The following is a 25,931-nucleotide window of genomic DNA, read 5'->3' as shown; positions in this document are numbered from 1 at the left end:
CATCATATTTTGGGCCAAAATAAGGTAAAATTGCACATTTTGCGAGCTTCGCGCGCACTGGCCCTTCAAGTAATAAAATTCAACTATTCATTTTGGATACATAAGTCCGAAATTTATTTATTTTCGCGCGCTTCGCGCTCACTGGCTCTTCAAGTAACATAATTCACTTTCATTTTGGCCTAAATTAGTTAGATTTTTTATAGTAAAATCAGAACAAAATGTACTTGTCCCTTTCTAAATTTTAATGCTTCCAACGCCACTATCGATCTTATACATAAACCGAATCTTGGGCACTTGAGTGCACATGCTTTCCTCACAGTGAATTTGGGGCCTCCAAATTTTGGCCTGGCCCAGGGTCCTCAAACAGGTAAACCCGGTCCTGATTCTGCAGAGTTTAATGGTGGGATCTAAAATGTATTTTTTTATATTATACTAGTACCAGAGTATATTATATCTATCGTCATCATTGTTTTTTATTACTGTACATCAATACATTTAAATTATTGACCCTTCGTCACCACTGTCTTTTCTTTTAAGGATTAATTGTTTTTAAAAATAGGGGGTGGGCCAGCAACTGAGAAATGCATAGTTAATATAGGCTTGATATACCATGGGTACTATAATAAACACGTGTTCATGCCGTCTTCTTTCAACATGAAGACATACGGTATTTGTTTATAACAACTAGTGCGCCTGTAGCTGCAATGGCCCTTTAGCTATTATTGGGGTATGTGGGCGCTTATTGGGGTATGTGGGCGCTTTTTGGGGTATGTGGACGCTTATTAGGGTATGGGCGCTTATTGGGTACGGGCGCTTATTGGATATGGGCGCTTATTGGGGTATGGGCGCTTATTGGGGTATGGGCGCTTATTGGGGTATGGGCGCTTATTGGAGGTATGGGCGCTTATTGGAGGTATGGGCGCTTATTGGGGTATAAAAATACTGCTGGTAAAGTCATTCTCGGTCTTCCACGTCGTTTTCCAACTGATGTCTTATTAAGAAGACTGAGCTGGGAAAAACTTTGTGATCGTCGTTTGAAACACCTTAATATTATGGTTTACAAAAGTCTTACTGGCAGCCTACCCTCAAATCTGTGCAATATTTTTCATACTGTTTCTGACATTCATAGCTACAGGACAAGAGCTGGTTCTCAGGGAAATTTGGTCCTATCTCTCTGTCACAACACATCGGACAGTAGAAAATTTAGTTATAGGTGGGCTTTAGCATTCAACAACCTTCCAACTGCTGCTAAGGCACCACTTCCAGCCAAGCTTGGAACTTTTAAAAGAATTGTATCTTAATGCTATTTTTATATTTTTAAAATATATTTGCTATCTGTACCTAAGTGTCTTTTAGTTCCAGAGTTTGTAATTTTGAATGTATTTTAATATATAATATTTATTATTTTTGTAAATTGTTAACCATTTTGATGTATTTTGTATGACCCCTGGGCACCCATGAAAAACAGTGTTCACACTGATTGGGTTTTCCCAGGCAAAATAAGATCTAATAAATAAATAAATAAATGGGCGCTTATTGGGGTATGGGCGCTTATTGGGTATGGGCGCTTATTGGGGTATGGGCGCTTATTGGGGTATGGGCGCTTATTGGGGTATGGGCGCTTATTGGAGGTATGGGCGCTTATTGGGGTATGGGCGCTTATAGAAATCATTTTCAGCAAGTCTGGGCCCGATCGGACAAAGTTTGAAATTTAAAAATCATTTGCAGCAATGCATTCTGGGTAGACATTACAGTGCATTTCAAATTGGGCAGATAGCCAAAAGCTGAATGAAACGTGCCCAGAGTTGCCCATTACACATCTTTTTATCCATTTGCTATTTGCTATCCACTTAGGGTATTTTTGCCCCCTAGATGACCTTTGACCTCGAGGGGCCCTTCGAAAACCACCCCATAAACGTGGAATGCCTGATATCTATCTATATCCAAAATATCGGATCGATGCGTCGAAGCGCGGCGAAACACATAGCCGGACAGACAGACAGACAGACAGACAGACAGAGCTCATTATTTTATTAGTATAGATTTTTGGTAAGTACTAAAAAACTGAAAACAAGTTTCATTATAGAGCTTTCCCTTGAGTGGTAATGTTCACCTATACGTACCGTTCTCGAGATATAATCAAAAAGGTCAACAGGGGTTAAATCTGTAAAAATGCTAAGTGGTCTCAAATTGTTCCCCTTGCTAAAACAAGTCAAGTAAAGAATAGTTTGCACCATCTTGTATGTTTCGTTACATAGGTACATTTCTCATCGCAAAACAGGTCACGGTCAATAGAGATCATTGGGGAATTTGGAAAATGACCCTGTCACCTAGGTAACGAAACATTTGAGTATAGAAAGACTATTCTTTAAAGCCATATTAAAATATTTGCTGAGGAGAACGCCCTCAATATTTTTCAAAAGGTTGTAAAAGGTTGTCAGAAAACGTTTAAATGTCGGGTTATATAAAGGGTATAAAAACGTTTTAATAACATTCCAAATACATTCTTGAAAACTTGATACAAAACATTCTAAACAGAATGTTATTTTGGGGTTGAAAAAATATTTTGCAAAAAATGTTTGCCCAAAATATTTTCAATAACGTTTTAAAAACGTTTACATGACCTTTATATAACCCGACATTTAAATGTTATTAAAAGGTTTTGAAAAAAATATTTTAAGTACATTTCTGTGTTTGCTGGGTTCAAATATTTTAATATAATGTTATTTAAGTATTGACACAATATTTGGCAAAAATGTTTGCAAAAATAGTTTGCAATAACAATTTTTGAAAACATTTAAAAAATATTATTGTAGTGTGTTTTCATACAAAACGTTTTAAAACGTTATCATGACCTTTATATAACCCGACATTTTAATGTTATTAAAACGTTTTTACCTAAACCAAAAGCCAAAATATAACTTATTTAAAACGTTTTTGTGTTTGCTGGGTATATTGTACTATATTAAACTAACATACCCTGCAAAAATCAAGACTATAGGTGCTGTAGGTTTGTCAAAATCCCAGATTTTGAATAAAACGTTCTTGATTTCATTTGGCAGCGAGTTCCAATGATGGATGGCAGTATTAAAGAAAGTGAACCTGTCTTGACCCTTGGAGTGCGGAACCTGAAAGTTGAATGGGCTACCCCTGGTACTATAATTATGTAGAGATGATACTCTGGTAAAATGACTAAGTTTTAATTGAACTACTCTGTCTTGACTTGATAGCATACCCACCATGTCAAATTATTTCTGTCCATATGAGTGCGTGGCCCTACATCCAAAATAAAACGAACAATCTTGTTTTGCATAATTTGTAATTTGTTTTTGTAGTTTTTAGATAACCATGTATACCATGAGGAACAAGCGTAATCAAAATGACATAAAATCAAAGCTGAACACAGTGTCTTGCGTGTTTTCATGCATAAAAATCAGCATGTCTGTACAAGAATTTAAGTCTCCCACTTGGCTTTTTTGATAATATTCGAAGCAATTGAATCACCGGAAAGAGTATTTTCGATGGTGACCCCTACATATTTGACAGACGGAGCTGAGAGGTATTAACTTGCCATTGCAAGAAACAGTGAAACTGTCAACAGAATTTAGCTTCCTCTTGGTACCAAATAAGTCTCAGTCTTGAGTCTTACCAAGATGAAGGGAGAGCTTTAATATTATCTATCATCCATTGCCTGTAAGAGTCCAATTCGTGACTCAATTTATCAGCAATTATTTGGGGATCTTTATCAGAAACAAGCAAGACACTGTCGTCAGCATATAAAAGTGATTTGCAGTCGACACTGCTGGGCATGTCATTTACATAGCAGAGAAAGGGGAGAGGACCTTGTGGAACTCCACAGGAAATATCAAGTGGGGAAGAATCAACCTGGTTAACATTGACAATTTTCCTCCTACCAGTTAAATAAGATCTAAACCACTCAACCGAGGACACTCCCAATGCCTCTATTTTTTCAAAAGAATAACATGGTCAGCAGTGTCGAAAGCCTTTTGAAGATCAATCAAAATCATACCAGTAATTATTGCCAGAAGAGGTCTGACTAGGAATGTAGTCAGTAAGGTGAGTCAAACAGGTGTCCGTACAGAAAAGCCCTCTAAGTCCAGACTGGAAGCTGTAAAGGATGTTATTCTTTGATAAATAGTTCTCAAGCTGGACATAGACGGCCCTCTCAAGGATCTTGGAAGTGACACTAAGAATGCTCACAGGACGATAATTACCAACTTCTGTTCTTATATTTTTCTTAAAAAGGGGTTTTACACGAGCCATTTTAAAATCGGTTGGAACCGAACTTGAACTGATGGATAAATTGATAATGTGAGCTAAATGATCTTTGATGGCAAAGGCTCCATCCCTAAGTAATCTTGCTGGGATACCATCAAGCTCAGTACTTTTGACTGGATTCAATGAACAGAGTTCTTTAAAAACAAAATCAGAAGTAATGGATGAGAGTTTAAAACTGTTTGGTTTTACATCCTTTCCTTTATAATAATTTCTAAAAACCTCAGATTCAGTAGAAAAAAGATCTTTCGATGGTGGGAGATCTTTCACTAGGTTGCCAGCAACAGTAGTGTAAAAATCATTTAAACAATTGGCGACTTTATTAGAATTAAAACACTTCTCACCATTTACAGTTAAAACAACTTGAGAGTGATATTTGCCTTTAGAGCTGTAACAGAGAGATTTAAATTGCTTCCATACACCTTTAGGATTGTTTTTGTTTTCTTCAATTTTGTTAGAAAAATAGGAAGCGTTTGCCTCAGGATTGTTATTGCATGTTATCAGTTGTTAAAATATGTATATTTTTTTCCTTCGCGATAGCTTGGAAATGAAAATCGCAATTAGGCCATTTTAACACCGACATTTGGTGCGTGCACGTGCCCGGAGTTTCAAGCTCGGACACGGCGTGGTCCTTGATAAAACTCTAAAGCTAATAAAAAAAAACAATTATTAGGATGGAACGCAGAATACCAAGTTGTTGGGTCTACATAAATCTTCCAGCACGGAGATCTACTTCCATCTTATATGACTCCCGTCTTGATATTATGTGTCAATGATGCATGGTTTATAAATAAGTCGGGATCAGTTTTAAAAAAAGGTCATTTTGTTATCAAGTATTGTATGTTCTTAAATTATTTAAGGGGGAGCGCATGTTGTGACAATAATTCATTCGATAAGTGAATATTGATCATAGTGCAGTAAGCCACGATAACCATTCATCAAGTGAACGTTTTTATATCCGTGCATTAATTGCACTGACTGAAGCGATGATTTGTTTGTGCTTTGACAAAGACTTCACTCCTTGTTAAGGGATGGGGTATGAACGTTTGGACAGTATTTATTGTGGGACATTAGAGTTGCATTCTGAATACGAAGAATGTCCTTCTGATCTCAAATCATTTTAGGTGGGATGAAAAGCTGACGATCAATTGAAAATTGTGACCGTTCGTATTGAAGATATGGAAAAAGATATGGGAAAAAAATCCATATCTTCAATATGAAAGGTCAAAATTTTCAATTGATCGTCGACTTTTCCTCCCAGCTACATACACTTTAAGAATATATCATTAGATTTATCAAATTTACTCCGAAGACTGTTATATATCAAAAATGTGCAAAATATCAAATTTTAATAATTTGTCATAAAATTTGTATTATATCGTGAATTTCAAAAAATGAAAAATTATTTGATATCAGAAAGACATTCTTCGTATTCAGAATGCAATTCGATATGTCTGATGTGCTCTCATGTCCCACATAAAAATACTCTCGAAACGCTCAAAACGCTTATTCCAGATCCCTTAACCCTGCAAACAAGACAGATGTTTCCAGGCTTTCTCCAGATGATTAGTTTAAATTGGTCCTCATGATGACGATTATATTGTCATCATGTCTTTGCACGTGAATCATATTCAATTATACTTTTTATGCTGTAATGTAACTCTGATAAGACTTATTATTAAAACACACATTATGTATTTTGATCAGTTTGTCTAATGTAAATTCATAATAAATTCTTAAACTTAATTTCTGTTTCATCTGGTTCATTTCGTGATAGTCATTCCCGTTCCCGTCCATTCCCTCATCCCTTATCCCAAATCCGGTACCTCGCTCTGCTTTCCCCTTGGACTAATTCCCCAATTTAGCTACATAACATTATCATGTTTAAACCCATGCAAAAGCTTATCTCTTGTACGAATACTATCCAAGATGTCATTATTCATCCATGGTTCGGTTTTATTTTTTATCCGAACCTCTTTGCCCGGGCCTCTTTGACAGACACTCAACAAGTTTATTTTAAATACATTCCAAGCAGAATCTACGTCACTACAGTAAACATATGACCAGTCAGTATCAGTCTTAAATGAACGCACGTTGACCACATTGTGCTTATTGAACTTCACCTTCTTTGTCTTTCTAGAGCAATAAGTAAGAAACTGATGATCGCTGATGTCAGATTGAATTCTAGACAAAGTGTCTTCAAATATGTCAAAAAAATGAGTGTTAGTTTGTGGGCGGTAGCAAGCCCCTACAACAATAAATAAAGTATTCAAAAAACCCTATTCAGAGCTGCAATTTGGAGCTCTAATCCTACACCGATGAACCTCAGAAACCGTTTTAAATTGTTATTTCAAATAAGACGTATTTTAAATAGCTATGTATAAATCCATTCTCAAATTATAGGAGCCTGGTATAAACGGAGAATTTTCAAATTTGTTACAAAATAATTTAACGACGTGTAATGAAAACAATAAGATACAAAGCAATTATCATACCCTTCTTTTACACAAATCTCATTATCATTACCATTTTAATTACTCATAAACAAGAAGATGAGAATATTTTATTAATTAATTAAGTATAATACTGCTCTTGTATTCTATTGTTTTTAGTAAAAATTAAAATGATAATAATTTTAGGAACCATATGCTCAAACGTGATAGGTATAATGTCATCATAAATAATGCCAAGTCTGTACAGCTTTGTATTGTAAATAACATGGAAAATACCAACCCGTAATATTTAGAGCCCCGCCTCCTAAGTAAGCCTATAAATTACTTCTAACTTGTGCGTAAAATTAATTCAGAACATCGTTGAAGCGAGAACCCAGAATTGCAGTTGTTGTAAGTAAGCTAAACATATTTCAATTTTTGTATTGTACTTAAGGCTCGATTTTTATTATACTATTTATTATCTTTAATAAGGAACCAATAGCCAATATAAAGTATCGTGTATATATTTGTCATGGTTTCTATTTCTGTCAGAATAAATAACACCATAGATAATATCAACCCGCAATATTTAGAGCCCCGCCTCCTAAGTAGGCCTATAAATTATTACTTGCGCGGTTTTGCGTAAATTTACGGAGAATTTCAGTTGTGGCAAGTATACAAAAATATTTCATCGGCAATATAAAGTATCATGTACACATTTACATGTATACATTTGTCATAGTGTCTATTTTTGACAGAAGAAGCAGTTTGACTTATGCATGCTGCATTATTATAGTGTGTATTATTTTTTATATAGACGAATCCAAATCCACGCACTCCTACACCTGACTAGCAGCCTTTAGTTGGGTCGCCGTCGGCTACAATACACCCAAAATGTGAAATGATTCGGCCTTGGCGGAAATTTTAAACTGCATTCCATCACCCGTGTTACACCTTCCCCGAAAACACAGGTAGACAAAACAATGATTACACAACACAATACAATTCCCTTCGGCAAAACACACAGCTTCTACATGGTCTATTCGCTGTTGAAGTGCCATATAATAATCGGATAAACTACACGCGGTATCTATGCAAACACCATATCAAACGCTACAAATGGATGTACTTGCGAACAAAAGGACTATAAACCCTCCTCGTCCTTGCATCTTCTCTAGGTGTTAGGCGGCTTTTATTTGCACAATTGAGCGCTCAAAACACCAGGTTGGTGCTGGCGGCTACCCAAAGATGGCCGACCAAATCCTGATCATGACTTGGCTGGTTGGATTCGTCTATAGCCAATACATTAAAAATCATCAATGAAACAAAACTAATATTTCCATATGCTTGTCGTTACACTAGTCTGCATTAAATTGTAAAAAGCAAGAAGTAAAAATCACTGGGGTCTCACCCACCACCCCCCACCCTCTATGTTCATCTTTGATGGGCGGTCCTTCCCCGGGTAAGGTGTTGGGGTAAAAATTGTATCACTAAAATGAGCGCAAAGGACTAATCTACGATTAGCTAAGGTCGTTTGGGCGTAACCGCGTGCATTTTATTTATGACGGATAAAAAATCTTAGGGGGTGGTACAGTTCTAGAGTGTGATGTGCCCTGAGTAAATTAATTTGATAATTTATCTTTGTTTACAAAATTACATGAGCGATGACATTTTGGGGGTGAATTCCCCTCTCAAATTGAGCAAAACAAATTGAATCATATCTAATATGGAATATTTGGAAAACACCAGATTGTAAAGTGAAGATGACATCATATGGGATTCCCCTCAGGAAGTGATGTCATGGGATTCCCCTCAGGAAGTGATGTCATGTGAAAGGTTAATGTTATAATAAAGACGTGAGAATTTCCCAGATTACGGCATAGTGTAAGGGTAGTAATTGGCTATTAATAGAATGGGTTTTTTTTTCCAGTGCTTGGTATAAAATGTAAACATGATTCTACACAATTTATAGTGTTGATCTGGGCTAGCTAGCTAATAAATTTTAAATAAATTTTTGAATTTATAAAGCTAATGTGCAATTACTTCAAAGAAAGGAAATTGCGAACCAGAAATATTTTATGTAGTCAATGTACTGCCTGCCAGTGTTGTCGGAGAAGATCTAGAATACGTCAAAGAACGTACTTCTTCCAAGAAAGGAATATATAAATACTGCAGTTACTGTCCGTTTTCCTATACACAATACACAGTGCTCTCACCATTGACGCGCGACCTTTACAAATAGTGTATGTTAGAAGTATATTGCATTTGCCTAGTTAACATCACTGTGTGAAAAATAACCGGCCAATATTTAAACTATTCTCCAAACTTCTAGCAAATATATTTCTCTAACATGACCTAAAATTACAGCTAGGTTAGATGTTCAGAAATAGTCGCACTTTCGTAGAATATGAGTGAGGGCAAAGCATAGCTAGCTCATAGCTAGCCAACTCCCCGTGTTAATTGAATGGAGATTTGACCGAAAATATTGAGCTATATTGGTAACGGACCGCTCCGTTCTGAAGGATGCCACAAAAAACGGTACAAGCTACATTTAAACTATTCTATGAAATTCTAGAAAATATAGTTTTGTAACATGTCCTAAATTTTTAGCTAATTTAGGTGTTTGGAAATAGTCGCACTTTTGTGTTTTAGGAAGGATATGTAAACGACAGATAACACCAAAAATATGAAGAAATTATTTCCAAACCGTGTTAAGTCAACAATCATTATGTTGCTCATTTTCAAGAATGCTGGTTAACAAAAAGCAGGCCATTGTCTGATTTCGTGAACAAAGGTCCACATACCATTGTTTCCTTGCGTTTCCTTTATAATCAGTTACCCAACTGAAGCTGTATTATAGCACCTCATAGCGATATCGCACATAAAAAACAGACACATGTGCACAACCAGAGAAGATCCGATTTAATCAGTTGAGCTGTTTCAATGAGTGTTATCTTGGTTTAATAGCTTTTAATGGGGTTTAAGTCCTGCAAAGGTCGAGATGAATTCTACTGTAGACATGACTGCATCATGATATTCTTCTGTCGACTTGCTGAAGTCTGGTTTATGATACAACACATCTGCCAGTATAAGTGGGGACAACTGCATCGCAGTCCTGCTTCCAGAAGATATTGTGTGAAAGGTGGAAATAGCACCATTTTTGGAGAAAGCAGCGCAAGGGGATAAGCGTTTGGAGAGCAGCGCAAGGAGATACATGTAAGTGTTTGGAGAAAGTAACGCCATTTTTGTGTGAGGATTTTATTCGCAAGGATATTATTTAACCCCTTCGGACACGAAGGAAGATGGCTTGATCAAAAAATATTTTTTTATGCTTATAACTATTTTGGATAGTTATTTGTGAAAAACTAAAAACAAAAAATTACCTCATCAATTATTATAATTAGGGCCTATGTACAATTGTACACATTGTGACTAAGTGACAACGTTTACAATGATTTGTTGGATACAATAATTGTACACATTATGACTAAGTAATGGCAGTAAAACTTGGTAACATGTGTGAAGCAACAAACTTTAAGCCTCTGTTTCTTTTTTTCTGTTGTCTTCATACGTCCGTATCTGTAGGCTCTTAATTGTTATTAATCTGGTATAAAATGCTAATAAACAGTTCTTGTCTTTGGAGAGACCGAGAAAGTCTTAATAAACTTGATTTCTGAGACTACACGATCCATTTTCGGGCCCATCAACGACCAGATATTCCTAACTATCTCTGAAATAATAGGCCTACAGAGTGTTAATGCCAAAAAATGTATCCAGAGCAAATTACAGAGCAAAACTGAATTGAAGTATTAACAAAAGAGTTAAAAATTACTTATAATGATGTACAAACTATACTAAATACCTCCTATATATTGATAAGATTAGTCACACTGTGTACAACTGAACACAATATAATTATTAGTCTTATATTTACAAGGTGAGACACACTGTGTACAATTGTACACACCATTTAAAAAAAATTCTACACCACACATGTTTGAAGCATTTGATCAAAAATAGTGTTCCATGTGTTCTACAGGTCTTACGCTAACCTCCTGACTAGAATTTAGCTTGTCCACAATGTTATTTCATATAAAATTAAAAAGGGAAAGTACCAGTCCTTTGGCAACGTGCTGTAGTGGGTGATGCCCTCTTAGATTGTGAAAAGTGACATTCAGCTAGGCGAGGGCGCTCTGCACTGGAGGATAGCACATGAATGCACAATTGTGCACATTGTGTTTCTTTGCAGTAATAGGCTCCCCTGGCATACAGGGAGCAATTAAGTCCATGTGTACAATTGTACACAGTATGTACGAAGGGGAACTATACAATGGACTTCGCTGATTTTCGCAGGACAAATGAATAAGGCTATATACATCAGTCGCTCAGAACATTGCAAGAACTCTAGGTTACCATCAAGAAGAAGAATGCTGGCTAAGTAATAATAATAATAATAAGTCGCACTTATTAAGCGTCTTTAACCCAACAGGGTCTCAAGGCGCTTTACAAACCATGAAAAATACAATCTTAAAGCTACAAATTACTACCGGTACTTTAAAATACAGTCTTAAAAACTACACAAAAATAATTATTTCATCAAAGAAACAGAAATACTGGAGGGACTGATTTCGCCAGACCGCAGAGCCAACGCAGAAAAAAGAAAGTGCATCACGGAATGGCAGGAACCCTCGCTCCAGCATCCCTATACATATTACATATTACATACAAGCAATGAGGAATAATCAAATAACTTGTGAGATGCATGCATATTAAAACATATTAAATTTAGACACGTATACAGAACCAGCTGAGAAACACTAAGAAAATAATGTCAAATTACACGGAAGCGATGACACACAAAAATTGATATAAAAGATGCCATACATATATACAAAAGGCAATCATTGATTAAAAAGAAAGGTTTTCAGTTTTGTTTTAAAAACGTCAATTGATGAGGCAAGCCTGACATGCTGAGGTAAATTGTTCCATTCTCTATGAGCGCATTCCATGAAGGATCGCTGTCCATAGGCGGTGCGCGGACGACGGGTAGGAGGTTTGATAAGGTTCTGTGATGATGAACGAAGTGAACGAGATGGAGCATACGGCGTGATGAGTTCTGATAAGTACGGCGGAGCAAGTCCATTAAGGGCCTTGAATGTGAGTAAGTTGATCTTGAATGCGATCCTTTGGCGAATGGAAAGCCAGAGAAGTCCGCGCATAATTTCAGAGATGCTGTCATACTTCTTTGTACGCGTTACCAGTCTTGCCGCAGTATTCTGGATCCTTTGAAGTTTCATGATCTCAGAGTCAGGCAGTCCGTAGAGAAGCGAGTTACCATTATCCAAGCACGAGGTGACATATGCGTGAACCAGTTTTTCGGTGGTGACTTGATCAAGATAATGTCTGATTCTCCCAATGCTTCTGATGGCATGAGTGGCATTGCGACAAACGTTATTCACATGTTCTGTCATACAGAGTTTGTTATCTAAGATGACGCCAAGATTGCGAGCTGGAGAATTAGGTTTAACGGTTGTATCGCCTACTTTGACACCAGATATTGCTGTTGTCTTCTTGTTCCGCGACGTAAAGTGAACGATTTCGGTTTTGCTATCGTTTAACTGGAGCTTGTTACGAATGGTCCATGATTTTATATCAACAAGACACTGTTCAAGTTTAGCAATGCAAACATCTCTGTCCGAAGGTTTCATCATAGAGATATGCAATTGGGTATCATCTGCATATGTCATACACTGGATTCCATTGGCGAAAGCAACATCTTCAATCGGTGCACTATACAAAGTAAAAATAATGGGTCCCGCAACCGACCCCTGGGGTACGCCACAATCCAATGGAAGCGGATCAGAGACGACGGAATCAATGGCAACGGCTTGCTTGCGATTGCCAAGATACGATGCAAACCAGTCTAGTGCTCTGTCACCGATTCCGTATCGGTCCTCGAGGCGCGCAATCAACACATGGTGGTCTATAGTGTCGAATGCGGCCGAGAAATCGAGCAGAACCAGAACTGCCTCATCACCCTTATCTATAGTCTGAAGAATATCATTGCAGACACGGAGAAGTGCGGTTTCTGTGCTACAGCCTTCCCGGTAGGCAGATTGTTTGTTGCCTTGAAGTCCATTATCTTTCAAGTAAGCTTGAAGCTGTCTCACAGCGACGCGTTCGACCAGCTTTGATTCAAACCGGAGATTTGATATTGGACGAAAGTTGTCATGTCCTCGCAATCGAGAGAAGGCTTCTTGATAAGAGGCTTGACGCGAGCCACCTTATAGGTGTCTGGGAAGTAACCAGTTGAAAGAGATTTATTGACGATCTTTGTAATAGCAGGCAGAAGATCATCAACCAAGAGCATGAATAGCGACATTGGCAGCGGATCGAGGGTGCATTGGACGACTGCATCACAATTTCGCGGACATAATCCTCGGAAACTTCCTGGAATTGCAAGAGAGAGCAATCACACTTGTCAGCCACATTAACAGATGAAGCAGAAACAGAAGCGTTGTCAAGTGATGTTCTTATCTTCTGAATCTTCTGATCAAAGAACTTCACAAATTCGTTTGCAAGATCTAAAGAAGATTCATTTGATGGTAGCACCGTTGGACTTTGTGCAACAGACAATTTGTCGATGACACTGAACAGTTGTTTTTGATCACAGTTTGATATGACAGACTTGTGGTATTTTGTCTTAGCACTATCAAGAAGTTTCTTATAGTCACAGCATGCAGCTTTCTTGAAAGATTTGCTTATGAATCTCCAAACCAGATGTTTTCCACTTTCTTTCACAAGAACGCTTCTTCCTTTTGGCATTTCTAAGGCTCTCATCGTACCAAGGTGCATGAGGTCTTAAGGTAATCTCATGCGTTTTCTCAGGAGTATGTGTATCAAGAATCGTGCGCAAGACGGTGTGATATTGTTCAGAAAGTTCGTCACGATCATCAGCAGGTGTCATTATGAGTGGTGAGTGTACAACATCATCACGAAGAGCACTAAGATCAATGTCCTTTAGTCGTTGACGGACAGAACATTTCGTTGCATTAGGTCGTGCAACATCAAGTTCACACTTGACTGCATAATGGTCAGATGGAAGACCACGGTGTACTGATGTTTGTGTTACTAGAGCAATTCTCGGAAGTTATTCTCGGACGAAGTTACTGATTAGTTTAAAGAATAATTATATTTGAGTATTTTGTATGTGCATTTGTTGTCATATATTGTATCAATCATATCTTAATTTCAATTAAATAACTAAGACTTATAACTTAGATTTTGTTAGCTTAATCAAACAGTGTATTTTTGTTGTGCATTCGTGTGAATTTAGGTAAAAGGTGATTTTGGCTTTGAGTCAGTACGACTCGTAACAAGGGTTAATCCAATACTAGCTTCAAGCTGACTTTCGGCGTTTCGACGAGGGCCATAGTTTACTTCAAGGCTATTGAACTTCTGTAAAATGGTAAGCTAGTCTGAAAAAAAAATCTTTAAATAAAATGTACAGAATTACTCACATCTTTTCTATCAAATTTCAGAATATTATAACTTCCGAACATTGCTCTAGTATAATCATGGCAGCTCTTAGACGCATCGTAATCACCGTCTTGTTTGCAGCAATCGTTGACGGTGTCACTTCATCGCAAGACCCGATTAAACAATATTGCAAAGAGACCTGCAAGGCATGCGTTCCCGATACGAACAAGCCATTTAGTAAAGGGAACTGCCAACAATCTTGCCAAGATACCGGATTAAGCTTTTCCTGTGCAACAAATGGTGGTACGTATTATCATAATTGAAGACCGAATTAAAAAGACTAGTTTGCGTATGACGTCATGTCAACCAGACCAAAAATGCCGTACTGCGCAGTCACCAACCAATCACGCCGTTCCTTTGCTCTGACGTCAGGCGCAAACTATAGTCTTCAATAAAATTACGGGGAAGTACGGGGAAGTGCGTAACAAGGAGGTAGTTAAGGATAATTTAGGTGTTGTGAAATAGTTATGAGCCCTCGCCCCCCCCCCCTTGCACGTGCCAAAATGCTGGGATCCTAATTTGCAAACCCTTAAACGGTCAAAATACATGTTGCGAGCGCAGTGAGCAAGAAAATTTGCATATATTTAAGCGTTTCCGTGCTGTTTTCCTAAGCCATTTTAGAGCATTTTATTTAAAAGGCCCATAAATGTATGGCAAAATTGCTTGTCCCTTTCGGCTTGCCAAAATTGCTTGCCCACCCCTTGGGCTCGCACCCCCCCATTCTACCCTTCCACCAGGGCTTATTGTTGCACAACCCCTTATTGGTTGGGCAATTCATTTATTTATTTATTTTTGCCCTTATATTATTCTAGTTTTAGATTAAAAAGTCACATCACATTACGTCTATCTGCCCTGGAATGATTGATATGATTTGAGCAGATTTTAGATTCTGTGTTTTACCCATTTTCAATATAATAACATAATTTGGCGCGACTTTAGCCACTCATATCATACCCCTCCGATTATTTCGAGAACGTGTATATAGTGCTGCTGCTAAGATGAACCATGTGCACTTTGTGATAAAAGCATGAGAGTGTCCACACATGAAGTACATGGTCCAAAGTTTATTTGTGACCGTACAGCTCGAATGAGCCGTAAATTCCCTAAATTGTATTCTGAGTTACAGTGTAAAATGTCTATGTAGGTCGTATTCATCGGTAACTTAAGCTGGCGTGACATCTTTCTCATTTTTATAGTCAAACACCAATCAATAATCCTATTGTTGAAGTGAATAATAAGCTTCTTACTTAAATGGCTATAGAATTTTTAATAACGCTGGTCTTTGTTTGTTTTGGCTAAATCCTGTTCAAGTGGTGGGTTACCAGTCAAAGTATTTTGTATAGGTATGTATAACCAACAATTAACAATGAGAGAACTTTCTTAAACCTCGTTGACTTAGGGATGATTTGAAATGACCGCTAATTATGACTGTTTGATATTTATTGCCAGCAATGTAGAAAAGAGTCACATGTAAAAACAAAAGAAGCTGTACCTAGGATAAGGTGTGAAACTGTTGCCTCTCAAAAACCGTGAGTCCAGTTGAACAGTCTTAATTTAATCTAATTTTATATTTGATTATACCTGGATGAATGACAACCTTCACAAACGTAAAAGAAGCTACCATTTTGTTGAAGGAGCAAAGTTTAACAAACCATAATCCCGCTTCTGGATATCGTTTGAAGTCAAATGATATACCATTTTAAAGCTTATGATGTATATTTTCTAAACACGAAATAAAACAAAATTGACCGGGGAGGAATTTACGGCTCATTCGCCGTGCGTGTCGGGTCACATTTTAAGGTGTGGAGGCATTTCAGATTTGACCACTAGTGACCTCTAGATGTCACAAAATGTCAAAACAAAAAGTCAAGGCTAGGCTTTACAATCAGGTACGCCACGCAGGAGCTGCACTTTATTCATTGAGTTTCCACATATGAAGTTCATGGTCCAAAGTTTATTTTAAGATGTGGAGGCTTTGGATTTGGCCCCTAGTGACCGTTAGAGGTCACAAAAGGTTACACAGGGGTAACATTTGTGCAGCTCCTGCATGGTGTGCATGATTGTGAAACCTAGCCTTCACTTTTTGTTTTGTTTGCTTGTTTGTTGTGTTTATATGCTTGCTTTTGTTTGTTTTCGGGAAAGAAATAAGGCATAAGTTTGTCATTATACTGGTATACAAATATAAACACCAAATTAATGAGCTACCCAGCAAACACAAAAACGTTTTAAAAATGTTTTAAATAAGTTATATTTTGGCTTTTGGTTTAGGTAAAAACGTTTTAATAACATTAAAATGTCGGGTTATATAAAGGTCATGAAAACGTTTTAAAACGTTTTGTATGAAAACACACTACAACAATATTTTTTAAATGTTTTCAAAATTTTATTGTAAACTATTTTTGCAAACATTTTTTGCCAAATATTTTGTCAACACTTAAATAACATTATGTTAAAATATTTGCACGCAGCAAACACAGAAATGTTCTTAAAATGTTTTTTTTTTTCAAAACGTTTTAATAACATTTAAATGTCGGGTTGTATAAAGGTCATGAAAACGTTTTTAAAACGTTATAGCAAATATTTTGGGCAAACGTTTTTCGCAAAATATTTTTTCAACCCCAAAATAACATCCTGTTTAGAATGTTTTGTATCAAGTTTTCACAAATGTTTTTGGAATGTTATTAAAACGTTTCTGTACCCGACATTTAAACGTTTTCTGTAAAACATTTTGTGTTTGCTGAGCAGTAGATTATCACAAAATGTTTTTTAATGTTATGAAAACATTTTATACCCTTAATATACCATTTATATAACCCGACATTTAAACGTTTTCTGACAACTTTTTTAACCTTTTGCGAATGATGTCGAAAACGTTTTGTGTTTGCTGGGTACTTACTTGATATAATCCATTACATTCTATTTGTGAAGGCATGGACAGTAGTCTTGAAAGTGAATTTCGGACATTCTTGGACACCCTCGAAGACCTTATAGCGACCCAATCTTCAGAGCGAAGCATGGACATGTATACAGACGACGTCATATCTTTAATATTTGGAATGGAAGCTGGGTTCGGTATAGACGGTAGGTTGAACTCAGTTGATGAAGCAATCTTGTCTGCTAAAGTAGATCAACTTATTTTAAATTGGTTTGGGGTAAAAGGTAATTAAGAGTATTTCTTGTACCAGCCAGCAATGCAATGTTAGGCTAACGTTGGTTAAAATGATTGGCACCGTCGGTGTCGTCAAACCAACGTTAGGCCAATGTTGTTCTGCCGATGTTGGGCTAATTAACCAGTATCGGGTGACATAAACAGCGTATTTGCAGTATCAGATCACGCGCGTAGTTAATAACACAAAGCGTACACCCACACGTACGCAAGGGAGTTTGTTGGTTTAATTGGCGCAACGCCATCGCTTGAGTAAACGACGCAGAGCCACGCATTTACGTGCCAGATCTAGAAACCAGTGGACATGATAATATAATATGGAAGGAGGACAAAATGTGTTGTGAGCCGCAATGACTCAAGTCCAAAGTCACCTTTTACCCAAATTCACACAAATGTACAACACTAATACACTGTTTGATTAAGGTAACAAAATCTAATGTTCTGGATCGCTGATGTGTCCTGCACAAATCACTGTTCAGCAAAGTCTACTGTACACTTCCATTTATAATCCTTTGCGTATAAAATCATCGCACATAAATGGTGCTGTTTTCTCCAAATACTTAACTCCTTGCGCAGTTCTCTAAACACTTTTAACTCCTTGCGCAGTTCTCTAAACACTTTTAACTCCTTGTACAGTTCTCCAAACACTTAACTCCTCGCGCCGTTCTCCAAACACTTAACTCCTTGCGCAGTTCTCCAAACACTTAACTCCATACGCAGATGACAATCTCCAAAAATGGTGTTTCTTTCACCAATCACTCCCTTTCTCTAGGAAACAGGCTTCTTTCTACACTGCTTCATTTTATTGACAGATGTGTTGTTAAAAAAACCCGACTCCAGCAAGTTCATCATATCACTAACCACGTAATAATTAAGCTGTTAGAAGCGATACCAATACGCGGATTTAGGGTTTCTCTACCGGCAGTCAATTTGTGCCGAAATTCCTTCCCACAATACAATATGCGTATTGCATAACAAAGAATATTGATTAACCTCCAAACTGTATTATATTGTTATGCAAAACGCTGATTGAATTGTGGGAAGGAATTTCGGCACAAATCATGCCCGTATTTTTTTTTTGGGGGGGGCCTTCGGGAGCGCCAGCCCCCCGGGGTCAAAGCTGGGGGCGGCCAAATCGAAGGGGCGGCGGGAAGAAGAAGGGACGGCAGAGGGGCGGCAAAGAGGCGGCAAAGGGGCGGCAAAAAGAATTAGTAAAGAAGAAAGGGTGGAAGCGCGGGACTAGTCTTACTATAAATAGGGAAAAGTTGCATGCGCGTATGTGTGTATGTATATAGGTATAAGGCCCCGCCAGCGTGGATTCAAATTCATACGGGACATTGAGGGATATACGAACAGGGTGATACACTTTATTTGGTTGAAAACGGTCAAGAATTGGCTTCAAAATCAATGAAAATATGGTTTAGTTAAAATCGGGTTTGTTTTGTTATTAAAATTGGTTGCCAACCAATCGCGTCATCGCAACTAGCCCTACTATAGGGCCTTTTAAACAAACTATATCCAAGAACCGCTAAAATCCACTAACCGCTCCACCAGACGGGAATAGCAGTCACAATTAGCAGATTAGCAGTTTTCTTGCTCTAGCCAGGTTTTATGATATACATGTAGCTTGGTTTTGGATCACCACAGTCAAAAGGCCCTATACTAGTAGAGCTAATCACAACTGGCATTCTACCTGTTCAGTAATTCCTGTTTTTGTGAACCCTCCCATTTACTCATCTAGCGGGGACCCGCGCGAAACGCGGCTGTCTCGCTAGTCCAATATAATATATGATCGATATATTTAATCGAATTTTATCCATCCAAATGGGAATAAGAATGCGACCCAATATGACCGAATGAATTCTGACCATCAGATTACATGTGTAGAGATTGGACTTCCACATACGCATTAATAATTGCCGGTGTCTTTGCGTCTCATTTTTTCAGAGATGTACGAAAGATATCAAGCTTGGCTGACAGCTAACGACAATTTCCAAAGTGTTCAGTTCACACTCGAAGGAGGTGGTGAGACAAGCAGTAACGCGTTCGCTTACGGAAAGTTTAAGGGATTCAATGGCACTAGGGAAATATTTTCTGTCCCGTAAGTACAGAGGAATGAAAACAAAATAAAGCTTACTAATTTTAATAATTATCTAACCTCGGAATAAAATGATAAAGGCTGTGTTGGGCGTTATAAAATTATGCGAAGCATTATGGGTATGGTTTGTAACCAGAGTCGACAATCCGACAATTTTATCTTTTTATTTTGATGTTCCTCAATATTTTATTTATTCCCTCTCTCTCCCTCACTCTCTCTCTCAATAAACAGGTATGAAAAGGTGTTCAAACGGATTAATGGCGAACTTAAAGGATACATGGATGTGTTTTATACCTTCTGATTTTGGTTTCTGGTTTTGTTTAGAATGGTGTATTTTCGGCAAAAATGTATATTCAGTTTTGCTGCTCTTTATTAGTTTTATTTAATTTTCTCTTTATCATGCATTTATTTCTGACAAGTAACTGAAGATATACTATACATTTCCAGGTTAAGTAATACTTATTTTGATGCCATGATTTTGAATTTGCTAAATAAACAGGCAACTTTGGCGGCACACTTGATATAGATGAAAGCATAGTTACTTCTTTTGTGGACGGAATATGTTGCAATACGTATTACGTAATGGTATTCAATAGATTTGTAGTGGTGCAATGGATTATACACCCCACCCTAAAGAAGACATGTAAGTTTGTACCATCAATTTTTGGGAATTCCCAGACCAAAATTGTATCAAAAAAAAGTGGACAATAAAATGATTACAAAATTGGGAATTCCCAGTATCCCTAAAGAAGATATGCACATTTTTGCCATGTACTATGTACATGGTTAGACAACATATATCAACTATACAATATTTTGTGGGATAAATACATTTTCTGGGATAATTATTTTTTCTGGGGAAAATGTCATACGACGAGGCCATTTATGAGACTACAATCCAGGAAATAAAATAGTTGGCACACTTGCACCAAACAATGGAAATGCGTGCCCTATTAAATTTGGGGAGGCGAGTAAAACATGCATGCAATATATGTGAAGTACAGACTCCCCCCTATATCTCACCCTTCCCCACTCCCCCATCTTTCAATGTTGTAGGGTCTCACGGAGCCGTTGACAACATGGCTTGGTCCAACATTGAATTGGGGGAGCGGAGGCAAAGATATACCTAAAGACAGGCAAAGTGTGCCAACCTTTTTTTCGTGGATTGTAGCATAATATCTGAATACTAGGCGCCAGCCTAGTTCACGTTGACAGCGTTTTAACATCACGCAAAACGCAAAAATATTGAAAAAACTGTCACATATGACATCATGTATATATACATGCAGTGGAGTTGTTTCATCATACCAAACATTTAAAATTATTTGTCAACATTTCGGAACTATATTTTCCGTGTTTATTGTTAAAAAGTTCGGATATGGGCCTGATTTTAGAAGGAAAAAAAAACAAGTTTCTGGAATAAATATTTTTCTGGGATTAACATTTTTTCTAGGATAAATAATTTTTTCTGGGATAAATATTTTGTTCTGGGAAAAGTTTTTTTTCTGGGATAATTTTTTTTGATAAATATTTTTCTGGGATAAATTATATTTTTTCTGGGATAAATGTTTTTTCTGGGAAAACTATTTTTTCTGGGATAAATATTTTTTCTGGAACACATTTTTTTTCTAGGATAAATATTTTTTCTGGGATAAATAAATATTTTTTCTAGCATAAATATTTTTCTGGGGTAATTTTTTTCTGGGATAAATATTTTTCTGGGATAAATATGTTTTCTGGGATATTTTTTTTTTCTGGGAAAATATTCTGGGAAAATAAGCAGTTATTTATAAATATGTTTATAAATACGCACGTGACACATGGGTATGTCATACTAAGACCAGCAAGCGTGACAAAATTATCATGCCATTGAAAAGGATAGGAACTCTTTAAATAAATATCATCAAATTCAAATATTAATTCAATATCAAAATTATTACAGATTGGGGGATTCCGGAATTTATAATATGTTATCAACAACAACATTTTAAAAGTATTTGAAGACCGAAAAAAATATTTATCAATGGAAACGTTTACAATATAATCACAAAGTTGAACAAATAGAAAACTTTGCTGCACAGTCTCGTGTTGTTTACCGGTTTTACCATTAAATGTACAGGAAGACCCGCTATGTAGAAGGTCACTTCGAGACTTACTGTATACAAGTTGTTATGGCAGCGCGGAGGTGCCAAGCAAACTCAAAAACGTTTTAAAATCGTTTTAAATAAGTTATATTTTGGCTTTTGGTTTGGGTAAAAACGTTTTTATAACATTAAAACGTCGGGTTATATAAAGGTCATGATAACGTTTTAAACGTTTTGTATGAAAACACGCAGAAGAGTTTCTACCTCTTCTCGCAGGATAGGCTGACTTTCCTCCGATGTTTTCAAAAAATGTTATTGTAAACTATTTTTGCAAACATTTTTGCCAAATATTGTGTCAATATTTAAATAACATTATGTTAAAATATTTGAACCCAGCAAACACAGAAATGTTCTTAAAATGTTTTTTTTTCAAAACCTTTTAATAACATTTAAATGTCGGGTTATATAAAGGTCATGAAAACATTTTAAAAACGTTATTGAAAATATTTTAGGCAAACATTTTTCGCAAAATATTTTTTCAACCCCAAAATAACATTCTGTTTAGAATGTTTTGTATCAAGTTTTCAAGAATGTTTTTGGAATGTTATTAAAACATTTTTATACCCTTTATATAACCCGACATTTAAACGTTTTCTGTAAAATATTTTTGTTTGCTGAGCAGTAGCCTAAAATGTTTTTTAAGGTTATGAAAACGTTTTATACTCTTAATATACCCTTTATATAACCCGACATTTAAACGTTTTCTGACAACCTTTTATAAACTTTTGCGAATGATATCGAAAACGTTTTGTGTTTGCTGGGTGGTCGCGTGCGTATTTACAAATTACGTAAAATATAGTCGAAGCCTACTGGTAATAATTATAACACTATTATACAGATATGAAATTGAAATTGAATAGATTTGTAGGATATGTCCTCGTCCATGTATCTATAATTTCTATATTTTGTAACTTTTCAGAGCCTATAGCCTTTCCCTTTCAATTCTATGAAAGCAATATACAAGTTTCCTTGTGGGCAAGCAAGCTTGAAAACGCTTAGCAATTTCGACCGCGTGCAACGTTTTGATTTGGCACTTTTGAAAACGCACCAACTTTCCAATACCGGTATCAATCTTTGTCAACTTATAGTGTTTGGTAGCAAATTGGAGCTAATAAATAAGAATCACGATTTATTCTTGACGTCTTTTTGAGATTTTTTTGTGTTGTGAATTTGGAAGAAAAAAAACACCGGAAAAAACTGAATAACGCGCAAAAAGCGGGCGTTTTTACTAATGCGCGCGGGGGCTTTGAGACAAACTACTAACTTAAGATGGCAGCTTAGACAATATGTTGCTTGTTTACTATCTAATTTGGTGTTGTTTGGTATCATATTATGATGAAATTGTATGTATTCCAAGTTATAAACTCTGTTTTAATTTTAAATTTACAAACATGTAGATGACAAAGCAGTGTCGTGTCATGCATTTAAAAATTCGATTCCGGTAATCAAACGGATTATCAAAGTATGTTGTTTGTTTATTATTTGTAAACAGCTCATTACACTACTTGTATGATGAAATTATATGTATTCCCAATTATAAACTAATGTAAATATTTAAAAGCAGTCGTGTCTTGCATACAAATTTTGTATAAAACTTTTCAATTTACATTGTAATTCTCATAATAATATCATTATATTGACTCATGTATTGGTGAAAAACAAGGCCGTAACCAGGAGGTGGCTTTGTAAAATATTTTCTGGCAAAATACTCGCGTGGGCGAGAAAGAATGAACATAATACAATTTGAAGAACCCTTTTTGTAGGAACAGCCCATTATAGTCCACATGGTATTTGGTCCAAAAAGGGTTAAACTAGGGTTTAGGCCATTTAAGTCAGGGTTAAGGTTTAGTGATAAATCTGGGGTTAGTCTTAGGGATATGGTAAGGCAAGGTTTAGGGTCAAAATTATGATTAGAATCAGGGTTATGTATAGGGTTATCGGTTATGATTAAGGTTTATGTTATGGTGAGGGTAAAGTTTAGGCTTACAGTCTGGATTGGGGTCTATATTAAAAGTAAGTTATTGTGTTTTTGGACTATCCTGTCATGCCTGGATAGAGTAACTATACTGGTGACAAAAGTATGTTTATTTATATATTTCCCATCAATTATGCCACTGTTTTTCCGTGTAACTATACCTAATTAGATGAAATATAATCAAACGCAGCTATATCTGTCTTATACCGCCAATTCAATCCATTCATTTCAGATTGGGTTAACTGCGAGTAATAATTTAGTAGTACCTTCTCACTGGACGAACCAGTCGAATGATCTGATTCTTTCAAAACTACATTGAGCAAATCCTCTCTGTTCAAACGCCGTAGTATTTGTTTCGTATCAAATTCAAAAGTTTCTAATTTCCCGATAGCATCATACTGAATATGACAAGGGTGACATAAATCAGACATGGGTTTCCAATGGTCAGATCCTGATGAATCAAACATCGTCTCTTTGGAACCTAAATAGCGCACAAACTCTTGGAATGAGATGTTGAATCCGTTTTTAGGTAATCGTGTGACATTCATCAGCGTATGGTTGCCATATTGAAGATGTATCTTATTTGCTAAATTTACAGCCCAGCTACTTCTGCCTCGTTTCTTGGGGATAGCAAGTTTCTCTCTATAACCCGATAAAACCCTGGTCTTTGGATTGCGAACAAATATAAACTTGAAATAAGTCTGTAGTTTAAACGATGCTTCCTCCTCAGAGAACATAGCCAATGTGATCTTCTGCTTATGAGCCAGCCGACTCGCCTCGGACTCATTCTTAACTGCGCCGTTCAAATACAGAAAAACTTTTTTCCAGTTGGTGCAAGCAACCTTAGGAACATAACAAAAAAGTTTTTTGTATTTATCGGACACGAGTACATTTTGTAGATGTGCATGGTGCGTCTTTAGCCACTGTGACAGTGGCGTAGTACTAGGTGCATTAAGAGTCATACATACTTCTCTTATTGTGTGTGAACGATTTGCTTGTTGCTGCTCCCAATCTACAGCATTGGTCATGTGTTTCTGCAGAGCAATATACAAAACAGTATTACATAAAATGCAATAACATAATATACCACAAAAAGCAGTTATTGAGTATCTATAAACTTTGCATCGGCTCTGAACAGGGCCGTTCCTACCATTAGGCCAGGTAAGGCGGTCGCCTAGGGCGGCAAACGCAGAGGGCGCAAAAAAAGGTGAAAAAAAACGGGGATGGAGAAAAAAAAGGAAGAAAAATTAGGGCATCGATTCTGAAGAGGTCTTTGAATGTTGTTTAATAAGATTTTTCTTTTGGCTTCAGTGGCCAGCAAAAATCTGTAAAGTGTGCAGAGGCATGTGGGTTGGCTTCGTGGATTATAAACCCCCACATTTATTTGTTACTTTACTATTTTCTTTTTTACTATTATTATTACATTTAATATTTTGAGCCCAATGTGATACAAGCAATAAAATTGGCATGTACTCTCTTTGTGGATCACTTATTAGAAAAAAATAATTAGTTAATTTCGAGGTCGAAGTTTATACAGGGTTCCAATTCCAAAATATTCCTCAGGTTTATATAAGGATTCAGAAAATGTATAGTTTGACCTATCTGAGGCTTATCGTCACTGCACTGAGTTATGCAAAAAGGTCGATGATTAGCATTTGGGCTACACATGGGTCAAAACAGAATAATTCTACAGTTTTTGATGAAAATTTTCGTTTTGTAATAGCAATCAAGAAACAGAATATAGTTTGCACCATCTAGGACATTTGGTTACGTAGGAAACACAACAAACAAGGTCACAACCAATAGGACTGATTCGGTATTGACCCGTTACACTATGTTACCTTGGCAACAAAGGATCTAAGGTATTGCAAACTATTCCTTATTGAAATTGGTATAACCAGTCGAACATTTTGAGATCATTTAATCAAAATCGGAGAACAATTTCTGTATTGACCCATCCACCAAAGTATTGATCTTTGATCTATTTGCACATAACTCCGGAATATTAAGTCGTAGGTAGGTCAAACTATATATTTTCTTAATACTTATGATCACATGCATATATTGAAATTTGAGCAACTTTGAATGTTGACCCCGGTTTAAACTTTTACCATGGAATTATGGGAAATGTATGTTTCCTAATAAGGGTCCCCATTGGGAGAGGTTTATGTCAATTCTGTCACCTTCAGCTTAATTGATTCGCTAATCGGCAGTACTAACATGCTTACCATATGCCTACCACTATGAGGCTGGTTACCGAATGCTACACGTATGCTTTCCC

General features: G+C 36.7%; 1 protein-coding gene across 1 annotated transcript; it reads left to right on the top strand.

Annotated features, from left to right (window-relative positions):
* The first annotated feature begins 14,275 nt into the window (after nt 1–14,275).
* LOC140165404 (uncharacterized) lies at nt 14,276–20,908 on the top strand. The gene is made up of 4 exons (XM_072188714.1): nt 14,276–14,510; nt 17,196–17,348; nt 19,381–19,534; nt 19,763–20,908. The coding sequence occupies exons 1-4, from the start codon at nt 14,306–14,308 to the stop codon at nt 19,830–19,832; spliced, it is 582 nt and encodes a 193-aa protein (XP_072044815.1). The 5' UTR covers nt 14,276–14,305; the 3' UTR covers nt 19,833–20,908.
* Nucleotides 20,909–25,931: the final 5,023 nt, after the last annotated feature.

The sequence above is a fragment of the Amphiura filiformis genome, chromosome 12 (assembly GCF_039555335.1).
Source record: "Amphiura filiformis chromosome 12, Afil_fr2py, whole genome shotgun sequence".
Classification (NCBI taxonomy): domain Eukaryota; kingdom Metazoa; phylum Echinodermata; class Ophiuroidea; order Amphilepidida; family Amphiuridae; genus Amphiura; species Amphiura filiformis.
The sequence above is the reverse complement of the archived record's forward strand: the minus strand, read 5'-3'. Positions and strand labels throughout refer to the sequence as shown.